The following is a 20,818-nucleotide window of genomic DNA, read 5'->3' on the forward strand; positions in this document are numbered from 1 at the left end:
CTGTGTGTTGTTAAGTTCTGAGTGCATGGTGCATATTGTGTTTATCAGACCTCCAACAGCTGCCTGCCACTGCTGCTGCTGTAATAAGGCTGATGACAGCAAGTGAGAGTGAACCAGTGGATTTGTGGCTGCAAAAACTAAAACAATGAGCTGAAAGACGCTCTGAAGAAAATATTTCATTTTGTACTCAGAAATTTAAGTCTTTTGTTAAAATGTTAATTAGACTTTTCTTTAATTGGATAGAATCAGCAACACAACAGACAGTACTACACATGCAAAGACAATATATTAAAATGGTAGTAATGATAATTATACATCTGTTTTGAATTCGGTATCTCTAAAAGAGAAACACATTCACACTTTGAATGTGTCAAGGCCTGCACACACAGACACACACACGTACGGATGCAGTGTGTGTGTGCGTGTGTGTGTTTTCAGAGACCCTTAAAGCTCTCTCTCCTTTTATTTGTCTTGAGATTTCTCCAACCCCTCTCTTTCCATTACACATGCACTCTCTTCCTCAAACTCTCTCTCTTTCACGCTCTCTCCCTGTCTCTCTATCTCTCTCTTACACACATTATCACCCTCTCTCCTACACCCCCCCCCCTCTCCATCTTACACACTATCACCCTCTCTCTCGGGCGCTCTCTCTCTTACACATTCTCTCCCTATCTCTCTGGCTCTCTCTCTTACACACATTATCTTCCTCTCTCTCACCCACTCCATCGCCCCTCTATCTCCCTCCCTCTCATTCCATCAGGTTCTCACAACACACACACACACACACACTCCCCATCTCCTCCAGCAGAGGATCAGAAGGAGGGAGAGTTGAAGTGACAGAGGAGCAACATCAGCATCACTGACAAGCATCTTCCTCACTGGGGGAGAGAGGGAGGAAGAGACAGAGGGAGATAAAGGTGGGAAGAGTGAAGAGAAGAGAAAGGAGAGAGAGGAGCAGTGAGAGGAATAAGTTTTTAGGTGGAGGGAGGACCAGTGTGGGAGAGCTCGGAGGGAGAGAGCTTGGTGGGTGGCATTGGGGGACTGGGCGCTCCATTCATTTCCCCCTCGTTTCTTTTAGACTGTGAGCGCTGCCTGCCTCCGCTCCTCTACCTCCTCCTCTTCTTCCTCCTCTCCTCTCCGCTCCACTCCTCTTCTCACCCCGGCTTTCCTCTCCCAGCTCCCGCCGTGGGGTCTCAGCTCTCCGTCTCCCTCCCCCCCTCCCTCACTCCCTACCTCCCGCGGGCCCTGCTGGGAGCCTCCGGGCTGCTGCGCCGCAGGAGGATGTCTCGCCGGGAGTCTCCGCCGCCGCCCTCGCCGCCTCCGCCGCCTCAGCTGCTGGGAGAGCGGGAGGACCGTCCGGAGCGCGCCGAGCCGCTGTCCGACGCCGAGCGGGAGATCATCCAGGACACGTGGGGGCTGGTGTACAAGAACTGCGAGGACGTGGGGGTGTCCGTGCTCATAAGGTGAGTTTCGTCAGGAGGTGCGACTGATTTTATAAAGCAAACATTTTTAATTCTCAGTGCGAAACACTGATGGAAAGAGATGAGTGGACACATCATTTAATCCTGTGTCTTTACTCTCAAAGTGAAAACTGAGTCACTTTTTTAAATTCTTCTTCTTTGATCGGTTCATGGGGGGGGGGGGGGGGGCAACGTGATGTCAATGTGCATTATGGCCATTTACAGGATCTGCCTCTTCTTGCTGACTGCAATCAACAGGTCTTCTCTTCTTCTCTTTATTTAATTCATCTTCTTCTTCTACTTTGGTTTTTTGGCGGGTGGTTGGGTGGCAGGTGCATTACCACCATCTACTGCGTCTGGGGGGAGGCTAGGGCCCCTCACCGTTAACCCATCCTCCAGGGCATCTTATAATAACTATGGGGTCGAAAAATAAAAGAGTACCTTGTCCCCCCCATCCTTGGAAATCTTGTTTGTCTTTGAATCAAAGACATAATGAAGACCATGTGAGGGCTACAAAAGACAAACAAGTTAATGCAACTTGACGTTGGTAGCCACATGCTAAAAAACCAAACAAAGAAGAAGAAGTAGAAATCAATCTCTTGAAAACCCATATGGAGAAGGAGAACACACATAGAGTAAGAAGTTTGAAGAAGAACAAGAAGAAGAAAACACAGTAGATGGCAGTAATGCACCTCGATGTTAGTTGTCACGGTTTATTGGCATTGCCATCTGCAAATAAATAAGCTGCAGTGTATTAAAGGTCACTGTGCGGGTGTCATACCCTGTGTCTTCACATGTAGGGTTGAGTTACAGATACATCACACTTAAAACTTTTAATCATAGAAGGCAGTGAAACACTTTAAGGCTGATATTACAATATATATAATATATTTAATTCAGGTTGCCCCATTAATCACTGAGTTTATGAGCTTAGTCTGTAAAATAGTTTGATACCTTTTTGATTATAATGGAGTCACTACTGACACCATGTTGTGAAGAAATAATCCTTTGTTACCTATATACTGTACATCAAGATGGACGGCATGACTGACCAAAAATTAAAGTCAAGGTGTCTGTCTTGCCACCTGCTGGATGGCTGCAGTATATGTTCCATCCTATAGGTTAGTGGATGGAACATGGGGCTCATTAAATAGATGTTTTCTGTCATGGCTCCACCCCCCAAAGTCTGACTCCAAATGCACAAGATTGTAGTGTGTGGAGAAGTGTCGCACATCTTTATATTCAGTCTATATGTTACCACACCTTAAGGGATTTTTTGTTGTTCAGTGACAGGAACACACACACACAAACACACACAAACAAACACACACACACACACACACATACACACACACACACACACACACACACACACACACACACACACACACAAACAAAGTACGACAGAGTAGTTCATGGTCTGTGCATCAGTTGAGTCATTTGTGTGTCTTGGTAACGAGATGGCTCTGCAACAGACACTGACACAAGGTGTAGGAAATGCAATGATAAGGATTAATGGATGCTACATTTTGCATAGGACACACACACACACACACACACACACACACACTCTCTCACGCACACACACAGACAGACAGACAGAAAGACAGACAGACAGAGACCAAACACACACACACACACACACACACACACACACACACACACACACACACACACACACACACAAACACACACACACACAGAACACGGTCTGCTGTTCTGCTCTCATTCCCTCACCTTCTCACCAATAACTGAGATGTGACAAGTGGAGGGAAGGAACATGGCATTCCTCTCTCATTATAATGCTGAAGAAATATACTCCACAGTCCACAAGGTCTCTGAGACAGTGAATATGCTGAATTTGTTCCTTAAATTAGGAGTCATAAATTAAATCTTTGGACATGTAAGCACCTTGCTTTCATAACTCTCATACTCATCCATTGCTACTGTCTTTATTTAAAACAGAATCGTACACAGAATCTTTATCAGATCTTTAGGAAGTAATGCTCTGTGAAGCTTCACTGCAAAGTGTTGTAGACAAACTAAATGTTAAACAATTTTTCTGTGTTTTTTTCCTTATTCTTCTCATGCCTTTCATGAGAGAAAAAAGATTTGATTTGGTTTGAATGTCCCCGGCCAACCTGGCTCAGTGTTACACTAACAAGTGTACTAAGGGCTTGTTAAAATGGACAGCCAGTCACAGCCAAGGAGAGCGATATGAGCGAGGCAAGCTGATTTTCAGTTTGGGGGCGATGAGAATCCCTGAAGGGAGTGAGTGGAAGGGGCAGAGAGCATCTTCAGTCAGTGTGTGTGTGTGTGTGTGTGTGTGTGTGTGTGTGTGTGTTGTGTTCTTATCTGTGGATGACAGCTTTGGCACTTAAATATCTCCCTCCATGCTTCACTCACTATCCGTTGTCTCCACTGTTGCTCTTTTCAATTCTTTACATATGTTAAATTCCCAATGTACCAAATTCCCCCTGAGGGGATTGGTAATGAAGTAACATACAATATATGTCCATCACAATATATAAATTATATAAATGTTTCCGTATTTATTCTTAGTAAAAGTAACCTAAATGCTAAATCTGTCATCAAAGGTGTTTTCGAATAATTTCTTATGGATTTGACTGATTGTTTCAGGCCTCACATGACAATTGAATCATTCTGTCTCAGTGCGATGCACAAAGAGTGTAAATTATCAACAGTTGGCTGGCAGTTCCTCAGTTACCTAACATAACCTGAGGCTGACTCTGGGTCAGGGTCTTGCATGGTTGAGATCATATATTTGAGATCAGTGCACAACATCCCCCACGTGAACACACAGATTTGCATTTTCATCTCAATCCATCTGCCTGGATGCATGGAGAGAATAGACAGCGACATTAGCCTCAGTTGATCTCACCAATGCGCACAAATGCAATTGCACCAAAGAGTGAGCGCACCCCAGGCGTCGGTGGAACAGTGCATATGGCAGCTTTGTGAATACAATCAAAACCTGCGTACTTTGACTCTATTAGTGAAGATGGGAGGATCCAGGCACATTTTCATGAAGCAGAAAATACAGTGTTTCACAATGAAAGTGAATTTAGAAAAAAATGTTACTTGATATATTTGAGGTATTTTCCTGCTGGATCTGGTTTGGTTTACTTTAAATGTTTAGTGGTATCTGATGAGGCAATCACCATCCAAACTCTTTACTCATACAGATCCATTCATCCATCCATTATCTACACCACTTATCCTTTGAGGGTCGTGGGGGGACCTGGAGCCAATCCAAGTTGACATTCGGCGAGAGGTGGGGTACACCACCAAGTACATCAGAAGGCCAACATATAGACAAAGGACCATCCTCTCTCACATTCACACTCAAGGACAATGTAAAAAATCAACCCTCATATAAATGTGCATGTCTTTGGACTGTGGAAAGAAATCGGAGTAGCTGTAGAAAACCTCCACAGACATGCAAACTCCACACTTTAAGGATCCCTGGTTGAACTGGGATTCAAACCAAAGAACCCCTGACAGTGCTAGACACGACACTCAAAACCAAACATGTTGACACACTAGTGGCACTAGAGGAAATGTCAAAAGGAATTTGCCAGCATCAGCAGGATTCAAGTTTTAATCTTTTTAATATTATAGTTGTAAAGACATTTCAGTGGTTGACTGACAGACAGACCACGATTACTGACCACAGGGCCCAATATATTCATGAGGTTTCCTAAGCAAGTACAACCTCCTTCACACCCCCATGTCTTACAATAACAATTAACTTTTTAGAAACTCTGATTTATTTATTTATTTTATTGGGGATTTTGCAATAATTACAGAGTATAACAAAGAACTAAAATAACCCCATCCCGTTCTACAACCTGTAAGAACAAGAACGGGAATGAAGAATATAATAGAAAAAATTAAACTGCTTCATAAATAATAAAAGTAAGTATTTTAAGCTCCATTTGCTGGAAGAGGTAGTGATAAAGTGCGCTCTGACTGTAGCTGAAGGGATTAAGTTTCACATATCACAGAATTGTCACCCAAGTAATTATGTACAAATACACAAGGTCTTATAAGCAGGGGGTACAACGTGTTTAAACGGTATGGCTAAGAGATGAAGAAAGGGCAAAGAAATTCAATTGAATAAAGTAAATATGTGGGTGAATAAAACAGAACAAAATTCAGCAAACATGAGTTCATGATTAGAAATTTACCTTGAAGGAGAGCAGCTCAGAAACCTTCCGGTTTATTGTACATTTTTTTGAATGTATGTCTTCTAAAATCATGTGGGTTGTGTTTTTATATCTCAATAATTAAGGCAGCTGTATGGAGTCATTGAGTTTGTCTTGAGAAAAAGAAGAATGACATCTCTGAAGTTCTAGTACAAGGCTCAAGGTTGTTCAAGCTACTCCAAAGATTTATAAAAAAAGAAAACCTCCAGTCTAATCAGTGTGTGATAAACAGGCTCCACTAATGGCTCTGATGACTTCATTTAAATGCAGAGACAGGTGCAGAGATGTGCTCAGTGTGACATCTCCAAATTACTTAACACCAGCACTACTCTCACACGTTTCCGATAATGCTTCAAAACATGTCATATTACTGTTCTGAAATTATATTGAGGATCAAGATGTCACTGCTACCTCCATCTTTTAGATATGCTCACAGCATTTCAAAATCCTACAGAGGACATTGCTCAGTCAGGCTGTCCACCACTTAGGTCCAGACTGAAATGAGTGTTTCCAGAGGATTGTTCCTTCTGATTCTAGCGACCTCTACTTTAATGCCACCATCAGGTCAAAGTTTCCACTCAACCTGTGAAACATCTCGACACATATTGAATGGATTGGCACAGAATTTGCTGCAGATATTTTCGGTTTCCAGTCAACGATCCTCTGAGTTCTCCTCCAGCGTCAGTTTGAGCAATACCAGTGACAACACAAATTCTTGGCTCAATTGCAACCATTTGCAAAATGTGAGACATGAAACATCGGTGTCTTAAGAAACCACATCTTCTTCAGTGTAGTCTTTCATTTTTTTATTTTAGGAAAACTCACTTGTTGCTGCACAATATTGACCATCCAAATATTCTGAGGGTCATTCAATCCAATTTAAAAGGGAAGCTACCCAGGGCAAACCAGACTGTGATTGTTGAAAGTAAGAGGATAGGTCTTGACGCTCACCATGCTTAAGTTGAATTCAGTTAATCTGTAGTTAATGCCCATTTGACAGTTTTTCTTTTATATCAGATACAGAGACCGAGAGGAGATGCAGGGTAGACAGGTGACCAGAGAGGGAGAGGAGACGCAGGATACACAGGTGACCAGAGAGAGAGAGGAGATGCAGGGTAGACAGGTGATCAGAGAGGGAGAGGAGACGCAGGGTAGACAGGTGACAGGTGTTAATGCAATGTGAAGTGTTTTGTAAATGATACAGTTGATCAACCCCCCGATGTTCGACCCACAGTTACTCCCTTGGATGATAGACGTTGAAACACCAGATCAAAAAAAGGTTTGCTGTTCTTTGTGATGTGCCTACGTATTTTCTTTCACTGTTTTGTAAAACCATGCCGGGGCAGCAGGGGATAAGACATTCGTCTTTCTAACTCACAAGGACAGGCACAAAAAGACCTATTTTTTCTTCACAGAAGGCATCAGAGTGGCACCCTGTTTTCTTAAAGCGCTGCAGTTAACTTTCATGTTTGTCTAAGCAGAACAGAGATACTAGATAGCCTGTTTTATTCCTGTCACCCTAGAAAAAAGTGTGCGTACGCATCGTGACAGCTGGTACAGCCAAGCTAGAAGTGCTACGGGCAAGTTGAGCCTTTGTAGGCCTAGCATGACATCGGATCTGGAGGGATGTGGATGTGGTGTAGTGCTGCCGACGGCCAAACTCCAACTGGGAAATAACTGCACTAGCAATTCAGTCAGCTGGAGGACTGACAAGATTTAAAGTGGGTCAGAGCACAAGTGTGTGTGTACATAAATCCGTCAGTCAGTGGTTGTCTGTGAAGTTCTAAAGCTGTGTGATAGCTATATCCTCTGCATTGTTGTCTGTCATTGTTCCTAATCTGACACATTCCCACAAACCCCTTCAGCTGAGCTTGTGGACATTTTCTTATTTCTCGGCTGTACACTTGTTCCTCTCTCATACTGAGCTGAGCTTCAAGTTGGCTGTGATGAAAACCATCAAACCCCCTCAACCAAAACAAATCTTCCTAAAGAATCCCACAAGTCAATTTAGATTTTCTTTGTTTATCTCCCAGCTGACATCGACCAGGGTGGTTTCAAGAATGGAATTCACGACATCTTCAGCTAAAACAACTTCTTAAACACACTCCAGACATATCAAAGACCAGTTTCAGGTTCTTCCACATCGTGAGTCTTTGATGCAGCGCAGAGCTTTGAAAGTGAAGCTTGGCACCAGCTTTTGTCTCTGTTAAACAACAGCTGAAACTCAGGTTTGTAGGAGCATATCAGGACAGAATAGCTGCACTACCTTTTTCATTATAAGCAAACTCTTATTGTCCATCACTTTGTTCCTCAATGCAACAACTCAACAACTTTTGGACAAACTGCAGTGTAATGTGGTACAGATGTTCATGGCACCCAGATGTGGAATTCTATTGACTGAATATGGTGACATAATCTTTTAATTTTACCATAAACCTGTCAATTAGCAATAGAGATTAAATAAAATTATCATAACATTAAGCATTTTTAGATATACACTGTATTATTTAAATATGTTTATATGGCCATTTAAACTGAATAGTAAATGGACAATATTTATATGGCACAGTGCTACTGTGCTGCATTTTTTTTCTATCACACACTGTAATTTGGAGCAATTTTGGGTTCAGTATCTTTCCCAAGGCAGGCAGACAGGAGGAGCAAGGGATCAAACTGGTCAATGGATGATTCGCTCTACCTTCTGAGCCACAACCGCCCATTTTATTTTTGGTTGGCAGTAAAGACTGCAGGTCTATAGATCTGTAGTCTCTAGGCTTAACACCTTCAAATATTTGAAAATAATGTCAGATTAAGTTAAATGATCAACAGCTTGTGATTTAAACTAAACAGAGAAAACAAAACACTATGTCTGTCTGTCACAACCATAGCCTCTATATAGAGAGGAACAACAACGCGTCATCACGTCCTCCCTCTATCCTGAAATTACGCCAAAATATCCTGGATAGAAACGCTGCCATTGAGCACCAATGATTTGACAATGAAACCAACCATTTGGAGTCTGCAACTGTAGCAAAGTCCTGCTTATACATGCAATTAAAACCAATGTATTGGACAAATGAACACTTGGACATACATTGGTGATAAGAACTACCTGAAAGGATAAACATCAACTTCACAAAGAACTTAATTTGACATGTTTTCACTTTTTTGTTTGGTCTATGTCCTATCCTCTAACATGGCAGGGGTGGGGTTTATGACCTATACTGTAACCAGCCACCAGGGGGCGATCAAGATGCCTTAGCAACAGCTTTGGGAGCTGTCACACAGACAATGGTTTTGACAGGAATGACTTAATTTATAGATTTACTAACAGTCATGATCATTACATTTAAGTCGTATACACCATAGGCACATATATACATACTATTGTAAAGTTTTTTAATCTGAGGGTGTCTTTCAGGTTGATCCATTCGCATTAACAGAACCAGACATGCTTGAAAGTTAACACCTGCATCAAATCAAACTTAACCATCTGAGTCTCACTGGCGCCGCTGCACTGTCAAGGATCCTGCCAGACACCACCTGTTATTCAGATGGTGCAGAGGTGGAGAGTGCACACAGACCTTACAGACTTCACAGTCTGCACAAGCTTACAACAAGAATTTATGTCATACTGTGTGTTTAAAGGCTTCGTTTGCCTCATTTGACTTCATATTCTTTTTAAATAAAATAGAGAGACTTTGTAACCCAGCATCATTCATTTCTTGGTTAAAATCGAAATTATTCTGGCATGAATCCCCACATTTGGTTGAATGTTGTGACACAGGCATGATTCCCATTAAAATAGATTTCCTCTGGATATATTATGGGACTCGGAAGGGATTTGTCTCACTTAAGCTTAACAGATGTCATAGCTGTCGTCTTTATTTCCTACAACAATTTAAAAAAAGACTCACAACAATGTTAAGTGAGGTTGTCTGTCTTGCCATTGTAATGTGTTTGTGGCTTTAATGGTTGACGTTCTCAGGAGTTTATAGTTTGTCTGCTCTAACACGCTAACTTTCATCCAAAAATGCAAAACACCACCAGAAAATGATACGAGACGTGAGCATTTCCTTTTTGCTCTTCCTTAAACCTCCTCTCAATTTTTTACAAAGCAAGTGAGAAAAAAATCAAATAGTAAAAAAAAGTATTTCATTATTATTCAATGAATCCATTATTTCTATCATGGTGGATTGACACAGTACCAGCATGCTCATCTCTATGCTGAAATGGGATTTGAGAGATTTACCAAACTGCATTGCAACTGCTATTGGCCAACAATAAAGATCACATATTACTAATTGCCTCTTAATTAATATTAATTTCATTTTCTCTTTACTATACCTTTTGCTAGTGACTCATATCGTGAGAGAAATGTATCCTGCAATGTTTGTTTATGTTTACTTAGGATAATAACCATACTATGCCACAAAAAAATCACTACTGCACAGAATCTGGCCTCAAATGACTTCACCAGCGCAAGATGGCAGCACCATTATGCAAGATATTTTAGCTACATTTTTTTGACAACATTGATCAGAACTCTTGCTTAAAAAGTAGATGATGTGTTGATTTGTGTGCAGACTGTGTTGATAAATGAGTTCCAAATTTGAGGTAAAAAAAAAAAAAAATTGTCATGCATTTGGGTTTTGCAACAAAGAAGAGAGCTTTAGGGGTAAGGTTAAGCATATTTATTTCACTCTGAATGAAAAAAGAGAAAAAAAAACATTTGAAGGTGAAGTCAGGGGGAAAGTCAGAAGCTAAACAAAAATGTCAGAGCTCCTTACTGAACCTGTTTGTTCTAATTTCTTCCCTAATTCATCCCTAGATACTGAAATTTCACTGGATAATTAAACATTTGAAATGCTGTGACTCAGAAGTTCATTAAAGCCATTAAGATTAATAGACTTTAATGAAAAATTATTGCATGGCTTCAGTAGCTATGGAGATAATCAGTATGTCTGAACCAAAGTAGTTGACCAACCAAAACTTCCATCCCAACATCTACACTGCTCGAAAATAGTCTTTTACGTTTGTAAGTCGAACTAAATTAGTTTTACCATGGGAGTTTGCTTTTTCTCCGTGTGTCTGTGTGGGTTTTCTCCAGGTACTCTGGCTTCCTCCCACAGTAAAAAGACATGCAGCTGGGGGTTAGGTCTATTAGAGATTCAAAATGTTCCATAGGTGTGACTGTGAGCTTAAATGGCTGTTTTTTTCTGCACTGGTGACCTGTCAAGGATGCACCCCGCCTCTTGCCCTATGTCACCTGGGATTGACTCCAGCCTCCCTCAAAGGACAAACGGTAAGATAATGAATGGATGATTTTTTTTTTTTGGTCTCCTCAGGTTCTTTGTGAACTTCCCGTCAGCCAAACAATACTTCAGCCAGTTCCAGGACATGGAGGACCCAGAGGAGATGGAGCGAAGCAGCCAACTTCGGCACCATGCCCGCAGAGTGATGAACGCCATCAATACTGTGGTGGAGAACCTCCATGACCCAGAGAAAGTGTCGTCAGTGCTGGCCCTGGTGGGGAAGGCCCATGCTATCAAACACAAGGTGGAGCCCATGTATTTTAAGGTAAAAAAACAAACACTCTCTGGTAGTTTAGTCTGCCACATTTCTGCTTCTGATTTAGCATATTTCACAGAATTATTGCTGCCAACAATGAGCCTTATGATTACATTGACACATTTGATTGGAGTGCCCATGATATAAAGTAGATTGCTCTCTGAAAGGAAATCATCAGCCTCTCTATTTCCTGCATAAGTAGCATAGTGGAAGTATTTTCCTGCTTCAGCAGCCCCTTGAAAGTACCCTATTCACACCCTAAAGACATTTTCTCATTAACAGTCTTAACACAAGGGACTTCTTCTGCCTATTTGAATCTAGTCAGGCCAAAAATCATATTCCTCTACTGTTCTTATCTCTTTATTATGTTTCAGTTATTATCAGTTTGCACTTGTGGGACATTGTCTGACACACATGAACACACAAAATGTGTCTCACCTGTATTCAGCCAAGTTGAACATGCATTTGGTTCATTGTACAGAACAGTAACACAGTGATGTTCATTTAGGACATCAAAAAGTGCCTTACAGCAGCTAATTGCAGTAATATGTAGTTAAATGTTCAAATCATTTCAGGGTTAGGTAACAGTGCTGATTACCTGTTGAAGCAGAAAAACACCCCATATTTAATTCTTGTACCAAATCAATTTCCACTGTGAAAATCCAATATGCTTCCGTCTTCATATGATTGAATGCTGATGCTTCCCCTCTTCAAGTGTTTTGAATGTCATTTGCAGTAGGTTCATAAATGCAGCTGTGAGGAGAACACGCTGTCACCATTTAAACACCACTGACTTCCGACTGCCTTTAGAATATGTTTTAAGATTTAATTAATCAGTTTGTGAAAAAAATCATGAAATGAATTTGTCCCTCTGTGTATTTCCTAAAGTTTTAACCCCTTATGTTCGAAGGTGACTATCTGTCTAAAGATGATGGTGATCACATTGTTAGTGATATGGTTTGTGTTATGTGTATATAATTAGTATCTCTCAAAATGTTATCATATTAAGTGAGAATATTTTCTCCTTATTCATTAGGCATTTCTAGATTTTCTAGAGTTTATATTATTTAACACTTTTGGTGGTTGAATCTCGTTTCACCTTCTAATTTAATAGTTACAACTTACAATAGTCATTTAGATTCTGGATTATATTGACCGAACATAAACTGATTGATGAATAATTAATATTTTTTGCCACTTAGGAGCAGTAGAAACAAACATTGACACTGTTAAAGCTGAGGCTGTTTGACACATCCAGCAGTTAAAGAGCAACATTATGACTCATTTAATGTGGTGTTTCTGGCCACTTGTGAATGAAAGTGTGTTTGTTACATCCTGTTACCTTGGTCTTTGCAAGAAAAAAAACAAGCATTTGAAGAGTACCAATATCTATGAACAAATTAAATATGGTGATGATCCAGATGATGTTCTTTGATCTCAATACATGCATACACATTATGGTGATAAAGTGCAGAGGTATGAACTCTAGTTTTCTTCTAGTTATTATGATATTTTTAAGCTTCTTTCTTGACCTTGCAAACAACAAAAAAACTCTTAACAAAAGGTGCAACTTACTTATTTTTCCTAAACTTTTCAGCTCTATCTCATGGCCTTCTTTAATAGATTAAGTTGCTCAGGTATCATGAAGACAGAGGTTTCGCTAGAGTTTGGCTTTTTGGTCACATAATATCAGGCTGTTATATGTGGCGGACTGGTTCCCTGGATGGCCACTTGACAGCATAAAAAACATGAAGGAGGCTGCTGACAGTTGACAGCGGCTACAATCTCACCTAATGTGACAACCACCTGTAGATCACAGTTTAACAACCAAATGTGGTTAACCCCATCAGTACAAAATTTTGGACAGACAAAGTAAATTAATATTGTGTTGAAAACCTTTTCCCAAAATGTCCTCATACATCACTGATACTGTTTCATTGCTGTGTTTGAAGACTGTTGTCCATAAACCACATTGCCTCTGCTTTCCCTTTCTATCTACTACTTTTTCTCTGCCCACCTGTGTCATCCTTTTCTCTCTACTTTTCCTTTTCATTCCCTATGTATTGCCTGCCTACCCACTGCTTTCATGTTATACTGTTATCATTTTCAATTCTCACCTGTCTCGCCCACTTTTCTGTAATGGTAAAATTGGACTCCGCTGTACCTACTGAGTATTGTCTCTCTGCATTACTTTCTCCTCCCTCAATCTGCCATTATCTTGGTCATCAAATATTTTCACTTTATCTAACCTACTCTCTTACTCATCCCATTTTCCTTATTTTTTTTCTATTCAATTCAGTTCAGTTTTATTTGTATAGCACCAAATCATAATATAAATTACCTCAAGGCTTTTAACACGAAGGTCAAGACCTTAAAATCTTATTTAATATAGAGAAACCCAACAATGAGCAGCACTTTGGTGACTGCGTAGAGGGAAAACTCCCTCATTAACTGGAAGAAACCTCTAGCAGAACCAGGCTCAATGCGGGTGGTCATCTGCCTCGACCGGTCGGGGTGAGCAGAGAAAAATGGGGAGGAGAGGGGAGATGGGTGGAAAAGAGGGGAGAAAAGAGTGAGAGCTAGTGGGTATGGGATATGTTGATTATGTTTCTTTTTGATCCTCCACTCTTCCCAGATCCTGAGCGGTGTGATGCTGGAGGTGTTGGCTGAAGATTTCCCTGAATTCTTCACAGCAGAGGTGCAGATGGTGTGGACCAAACTGATGGGGGCAGTGTACTGGCACGTCACAGGGGCCTACACAGAGGTGGGCTGGCTCCAGGTCTCCAGCTCAGCAGTTTGAATAATCAACGAGAAGAGGAGGGTAAAGGAGTTTCCAATGGACTTAATGAAATGAAAAAAGGAAAACGGTTTGGTCGTGATCATGTAAAATGAGGAAGTAGACGAGTGTGTTTAAAGGATTGTGTAGGGATGGTTCCATAGACATGGATGAGATTAACGTGGTAATCCGTGCAACTCTGTTCTTTCCTTTGGTGACATTTTGGTGCTAAACCTTTGTTGCTGTGGTGTGTCTGCACTGCACTTCCCAGAAATCACTTGGATACAAACAATGTAGCCACATGTCATTTAACTTTACTTATGAAATATTACTTTGTGTAAGTGGTGCTTTGGAGTTTATTTACAGCCACTGAGGCGATCAGTGCAAATGCTAACTATCGTGTTCTCTCCTCTAAAAAAAAACTCTAAAAACTTCTACCAAAAACATATAATACTTCACTTCCTCTGTAGCATGGGATCTTCCCGATTAACAATAGAAGTGCTCAGACATATCCAAAAGCTTTAATGGACTAGTAGATGTTTTTCTGTGCAGGTCTGTAACTTTCATTAACAATTGACCTTTCAATAAGCTCCACCTGGCCTGTTACTGGGCCTGTCAAGCTTTCGAGTTTACCATAGCACATACTATTTACAATGATGACAAAGTACTAATTTAAATTCTTTGTAATGCCTTTTCCTTGACTATAGACAGAGATAAACAAAAGCAGGCAAATAATTAGCTAGCTGACTTTGTCATTTGTAATACAATTATTGGTAGAAGATTTCAGCTAGCATGATGCAGGTTAAAATTTTCAATTGCTGACTTTTAAAAGGTTTAGAAAACTCTGTGAAATGGTTTCAAATATCCACTTCCGCAACTTAATCATGCTAATAGACAAAGCTAAAAATAATGGTCCATGATTAATGAAGAAGAAATCAAAATAAGTGGAGCTGGGTAGCAGTAGCATTATGGTGAAGCATGAAAGAGACAATTCAAAGGAAAACTATTGTATTATAGTAAATTCTTTTTAAGGAAAATGGAAAAGGACCTGGCTACCAAATTTGGAAAATACTACAAAATGTAACTTCAACATGTAACCTGACGAAATAATGGTTGTTTGAGGTCACCACTGTATCTAGTAGGTTAGTTAGGACTAGTTTATAGTTAGGAAGACATGCTAATGTTTAGAGCAGTTTTAATACTGTTAAGCCATTCTAAACTTGACAGGCGTGCTACCTAAGCTATGACTGGACAATCACTGTTCAGGGTAGGGTTTTCATGAATGGTCACTTCGGGATGTCAGGCACAGACATTTATTTAAACAGAAATGTTTTACGGATTATTACTTTACAGAGTTCATTTCTGTGGAAACCTGGTGGTGAGAGAAGCGTCTCCTGCCTGAGCCACACAGATAAATACACCTCAAGATATTTGAAAATGAGAGATGTTGAGACAAGGAATGATTTTCAAGCTTTTGGAGGGGGCAGTTAGTTGTTGAAGCCCCGGCTATGGGACCATGGAGCTGCTGACTGTTAATAGATTCTCTTTGTGTCCTAATACAATATATCCTCATGTTTAGGGGACCTGTGCCCCTTTAAATCTCTATTGATACATTGTGTGCTCTTAATGTCTTGTTTAACTTTACTGAGGTGTTGTTTGTATAAGTGTACAGTGGGCAAGTGTGCATACTCTTCTGCCTTTGTTTACACCTCATTGGCACGTGGATCTGTTGATGTGTTCAAGAGGGCTTTTTTTTCTTGGCTAAACTCTTGGATTTGCAACAACTCTTTAAGTTTTTTTTATTTTTTATTACTTACACCAGGAAAATATCAGCAGGTAGACACATATAGTAACCATACATGTACAGATTCACACACAGGCATGCTATGAGACCACCTCTGCGGTAATATTTACAGGACTGTCACTTAGTTTACATCTTCAAAATACCATCAGAGAGATGTGCTGCATTAAAGGCTCCATTAAGGGCTTTAAAATCTCACTTTGGAGCTCTGCGGAAAACATGTCAGCTTTAGAAGTGCCATCAGTTTTTTTAGACTTGTGACTAGTCCATCATTAGAAGTTATATCCAAATACATACAAATGTATAACTTGAATTATGCTGCTTACACCCTAACCATTGACTGTATATAAAGATGGATGATGCTTCTACACTTCTGCCCACTGATGAAAAATTAAGCCAAAATACCCCGGATTCGGCTGCAGCTATCTTGTGCTGGTGACGTCATTTGGAGCCAGAGTAGTACTGATTGGGAAGTGGAGCTGTGGCATCAAGGTCCCGCGAAACATGTCTGACCTATTGCAAGTCAATCTCAGCTGTCAATCATGAGGTCTCAAGCCAGGTTTTAGAACATAAGTTAACAAATTGAAATCCAAATGATCAAAAAAAATAAATACTCGGACATACATCACTGTGATAAGAACTACCGTAAATGATAGTAACCAAAATGTATTTTATGTGTATTTACATTTTTTTGTTTCCATTCCATTAATATGGATGGTACATGGCAGGGTTTATGACCTCTAATGCCACCAGGGGGTGATTGATATGTTTGGATACCTCAATTTTTGGAGCTGTCTTTATCTTTATATCCAGTTATTGGCTCTAACACATGGATTTCTTTTCATATTTGACCAGGTGAATGGTGCAAGTTTGTTTTCTTTGTTTCCTTCGGAAACTCCACCAACATCATATTTATCCATCCTCAAACATGCTGCATACTGTCAAAGTAACTTCCCCTACCTTATTTAACCTCGCCTTCCTGTCACCAGAACTTTGCTAATCAAGAGTCCTTGGTCTGCGTGCGCAGCTGTTTGCAGTCCCCATCTGCGATTCTCAGTCCAGTCAATTCCCAAACATACGCAGCAAATCTGTTTAGGACGGACATTTGATGCAATCTTGAGTTTGCATCTGCTCTGGTGACGTCCTGTATATCCCGTCTGAACTCCCCTTGGCATCAGCATCTGGCATTAATGAGGAAGTAATGAGTCTCCTCTCCTCCTCATTTGCTCATTCATCTACTGTAACTTCCCAGTGCCTCAGTCAGGGCCCAGCGCAGCACTGACAACAATTATGACTGGACAGATGGTCTTAAAGCCACCACACCATGGCACTCATTCACAACAGTACTTAGGAAGATTCTCCCCACTTTAAACATTGTTTGAATTTGCATTAACAAGAGAGATTTTTTGAGAAATTAGACTGCTTCTAATTAGTTAACTGATTAGTTCCTTTGGCATAAGTGCATTTTAAATTTTGCCAAAAAAAAGTCTTTACAAAGAGAGACACTGCTGTATTAACAGTGAACTTGATCCCATGGTTTTTCTTCACCATCAAACATCTGCTGATTCTGTATTTTACTTGTTGTTTTGAATGCATCTTGTTTATCCATGTTGAGTAACATTAAATATGTCCCCTAAAATCTCATGGTAGTTGAATGCGCACGCTAAGAACAGCTATTTGGTAGCTATCTGGTATTTTTCAACCTTCACTCAACTAGAAGTCTCACTTCACTTTAATTGGTGCAGGAAGACAGAGGTGGAAACATGAGTGATAGAGAGATGAATTTATATTTTACTATTATGACTAAATCTTTTTCTGATTTGGACAATGTCAATAGAGCATTGACTTGATGGCTGTCTCTACTTGTTTGAGATGGAATATACAGAGACGAAAGAGCGCCTGCACATTAAAGGTAGAAACATAGGGCCCAGGTTGAAAAATATCTAAAGTACCTGACTACTTGATATCTACCATTTTGTTTTCTCATAATCTCTACATAGAGTTTTGTTACCTTTAGATAACCAGATAATTAACCTGCCATGATTATCTTGACATAACAAGATAACTTGAGATGACATGATTGAAAACAGATATTGCAACAGTCACTCACAGCTCCAGTATCTGTAAAAACTGGCTACTTGCATCCCACTCTTGCAGAAGTTTATAAAAAGTTCCCATTAAACAGGTGCCAATCACGTTAAACTGGACGGTCATAAGCCTATGCTAGACAATGACAAGTCACACAAGTGGAAAGAAAAACCCACAGAGTCAAACAAACTTCAAGCTGTACCATTTCCACTTTGGATCAAATACATCTGGAGGCTGTAAAGCTGTTGTCAGGCAAGGATGCATTGCAAAATACACACCATTCCGTACTCTTGACGTTCAAGTTCCTTTTGAGGTCAGACCTCATGCAGCCTGAGGTTCAGCAATATTTTTGTTAAGCAGAGTTCTCCTGACGTCTTGTTTATTAAACAGTGTGTGGTGTGAATCCCATTTGTAAACACACTCACACAAGAGGGAGACACTCTTTTCTCGGGAGCTGCGGGTTTCGTGTCCCTTTTTGTCCGTATGCGGCATGTTCTTCACCACACTACACACACTACAAGTTTCTTCTGCTGTTTTTGTTAGGACACGACATGCCTAACTCCAATGCCTAATCTCATGCTAATGAAAGCCAATTATAATTCGAACCATTAAACCAATTTTTCACACCTGCCTTGCTTGGTCCGAACCTTTGAACTTTTCAGTTTAGTCTGAACCAAAATAACAGTTGAGAAAGGTGTATACTATATACGTTTTAAATGACGAGGATGTTCATTTGACACTTTTGAGTACCGTACCTAAAGTTGGTGATGCTGATAGAAGTACCATAATGTAACAAAATGAACTAGTTCATTCATTTCCTCTATTCAAATGGAAAGACTACTACCTGGTGGATTGCCGACACTCCAATGTCAGTAACATGCCTGTCTGCTAACCTATCAATGTCAACTACAGGCAGACGTAGCCCACATAAGTAATGATGATAGGATGCACGTACAGGTATGTGATACACAATTCTTTTGTCCGATACCTAAATTGCAATTTGACACCAAAGCTAACTGCATCAAAGGTAACCAATGTTACAAAGACATGAACCTTGGTTCAGACCATGGTCCAGGCTTTCACCCTTATTAATTGAGGGTCACACAAAACTGAACTACTGCCAATAAACTGAACTAAGAAAAAGAAGAAGAACATCCTCACTTTCACAAATGTCCTCACTCTGTAAGGTTTATCACTGGTCCTTACAAAGATAGAAGTAAAGGTACACTCACACACACACACACACAATTATGCACAGACACATCCTGATCACGCTCAATCAATTTCTTTCTCACTTTTCTCATGCACACACTTGGTCTTGCATACCACATGCTGAGTTGGGCATGTCCTCGCATGTCAAGTGCACCACAGCGGTTTTCCGCTTGCTCATTAATTTATTTCACACGGTCATTCTCTTCCAGCAACATAAGGGCATCGCAGCATAATAGCGGAACTGCGTGTTTTTGTTGTGAAATGTTTCTGTCTATCATTTGAAAAGTTAGGACTCTATATTTTTCTAAATATATCTAGCAGAAGGAATCTATGTATTTGAATACTGTATATGAATATATCATTGTATACCGCGTTGTTGGTGGGAGCCAGTGCTGTGGCTTTGTAGTGTTTTGAGCATGTTTGCACAGCCTACCACAAATTTGTGTCTTTGCAGACCTGGTAAAAATGGATCAAGACCTATCAATAAAATATACTGGTAAATTTGTCTCTGTGTCTGATCTTGAGTGATGTTTTCAATGAGCATGTTAGATCTGATACAATAAACAAAAATGTCTCCTACAGGATTAAATGAATCAAATATATCAATGACTAAACAAGTTTCCAGTTAACAAGAGAAGACGGATGTTGAGTTTAAGTGTGTGGCTGTTGTAAATGTCGCAGCATGTTACATTCAGGTTACATCACCTGAAAAAAAATGCATTTGTAAATTCGACACACGGTTTAAAAAAAACCAGAGCGTTGGCAACTCCTCAATCACCATGATTGCAAGTTACAGAGATCAGGCTAAAATGAGTCACTTCAAATGTGTATAGCTGAACCACAAATTTAGTTTCCTCGTAATGGCTCACTTCATCCACCTTCTGTCTCTGAGAACTGACAGAAAGCAAGGAATTACAATCCTTTCTTTTTTGTAATGGAATAAATATTATTAAGATATTGCAACCAAAAATATTTTAGGAAGCAAACTAAGTCCTTTCTTCCTGCATTAGGGAAAGTTGACGGGGTAGCTAGTGTTAGCTGTCCCTCTATTCCAGTTTTGGTGAGAACAAATGATCAGTGACAACACAAACAGCAGCATAGAGTCTTGTAACCTCCCCACATACAGAACAACAGGGCAATGAAGCAGCTGTGAAGATTGCTGGGTAATAACCAATGTATTTGTTGTTTTGAGAGCCCACATCCAAATTAAACCACATAATACACCCATGACACATAGAAGCAGTTTCTGTTCATCGGTCTGTATCCTCTAAAATTGGTACAGTTCTCTGTTAAAAGTAACATTATGTTAATGTGTGGATATGGTTTAGCACAAAAATGAAAAATGGTGGTTTGGATATAATATCGACTCAGTTATGGTGTTTGGGGCCCCTCATTGTCATGGCAACAACCCCCTCTGTTAAAGTCTGAGGTTGATTGATTCTGTTGTTTTTCTTAGGAAGACAGTCAAGGTTTGGTTTAGCCCTTAAAAATCTGTTTAAGAATTAGTATAACATAACATTTTTCGTTTTCACTATCCCCTTTCCTGTTTTGACAAATTTCCCTGCAGTGAGAATAATAAAGGATTATCTTGTCTTATCTTGTCTTATCTTGTCTAATCTTCTCATATCTTATCTCAAGTGAAAAGTTAGGGCCTTGGTGCCCTACTCAGTATGACGGGTAA

At 40.1% G+C, this 20,818-nt stretch overlaps 1 protein-coding gene across 2 annotated transcripts; it reads left to right on the forward strand.

The window, feature by feature from the left end:
- The first annotated feature begins 666 nt into the window (after positions 1-666).
- cygb2 (cytoglobin 2) lies at positions 667-19,638 on the forward strand. Of its 2 annotated transcripts, XR_011243887.1 has the most exons (4): positions 667-1,463; positions 11,038-11,269; positions 13,896-18,952; positions 18,989-19,638. XR_011243887.1 is itself a non-coding variant. In XM_020084207.2 (3 exons), exons 1-3 carry the CDS (start codon positions 1,282-1,284, stop codon positions 14,058-14,060), a joined length of 579 nt encoding a protein of 192 aa, XP_019939766.1. In that variant the 5' UTR covers positions 667-1,281; the 3' UTR covers positions 14,061-19,638. The 2 variants fall into 2 exon arrangements, 1 of the variants encoding a protein (XP_019939766.1); XM_020084207.2 differs by having other exon boundaries at positions 13,896-19,638.
- The last annotated feature ends 1,180 nt before the right edge of the window (positions 19,639-20,818 follow it).

This window comes from Paralichthys olivaceus, chromosome 8 (genome assembly GCF_024713975.1).
Source record: "Paralichthys olivaceus isolate ysfri-2021 chromosome 8, ASM2471397v2, whole genome shotgun sequence".
In the NCBI taxonomy this organism is placed as follows: Eukaryota; Metazoa; Chordata; class Actinopteri; order Pleuronectiformes; family Paralichthyidae; genus Paralichthys; species Paralichthys olivaceus.

Coding starts and splice junctions, on each gene's coding strand:
- cygb2 (XM_020084207.2), top strand. CDS start 1,282: ATGTCTCGCCGGGAGTCTCCGCCGCCGCCCTCGCCGCCTCCGCCGCCT. Junction 1,464..11,037: donor GGGGTGTCCGTGCTCATAAG/GTGAGTTTCGTC, acceptor TGGTCTCCTCAG/GTTCTTTGTGAACTTCCCGT. Junction 11,270..13,895: donor TGGAGCCCATGTATTTTAAG/GTAAAAAAACAA, acceptor CACTCTTCCCAG/ATCCTGAGCGGTGTGATGCT.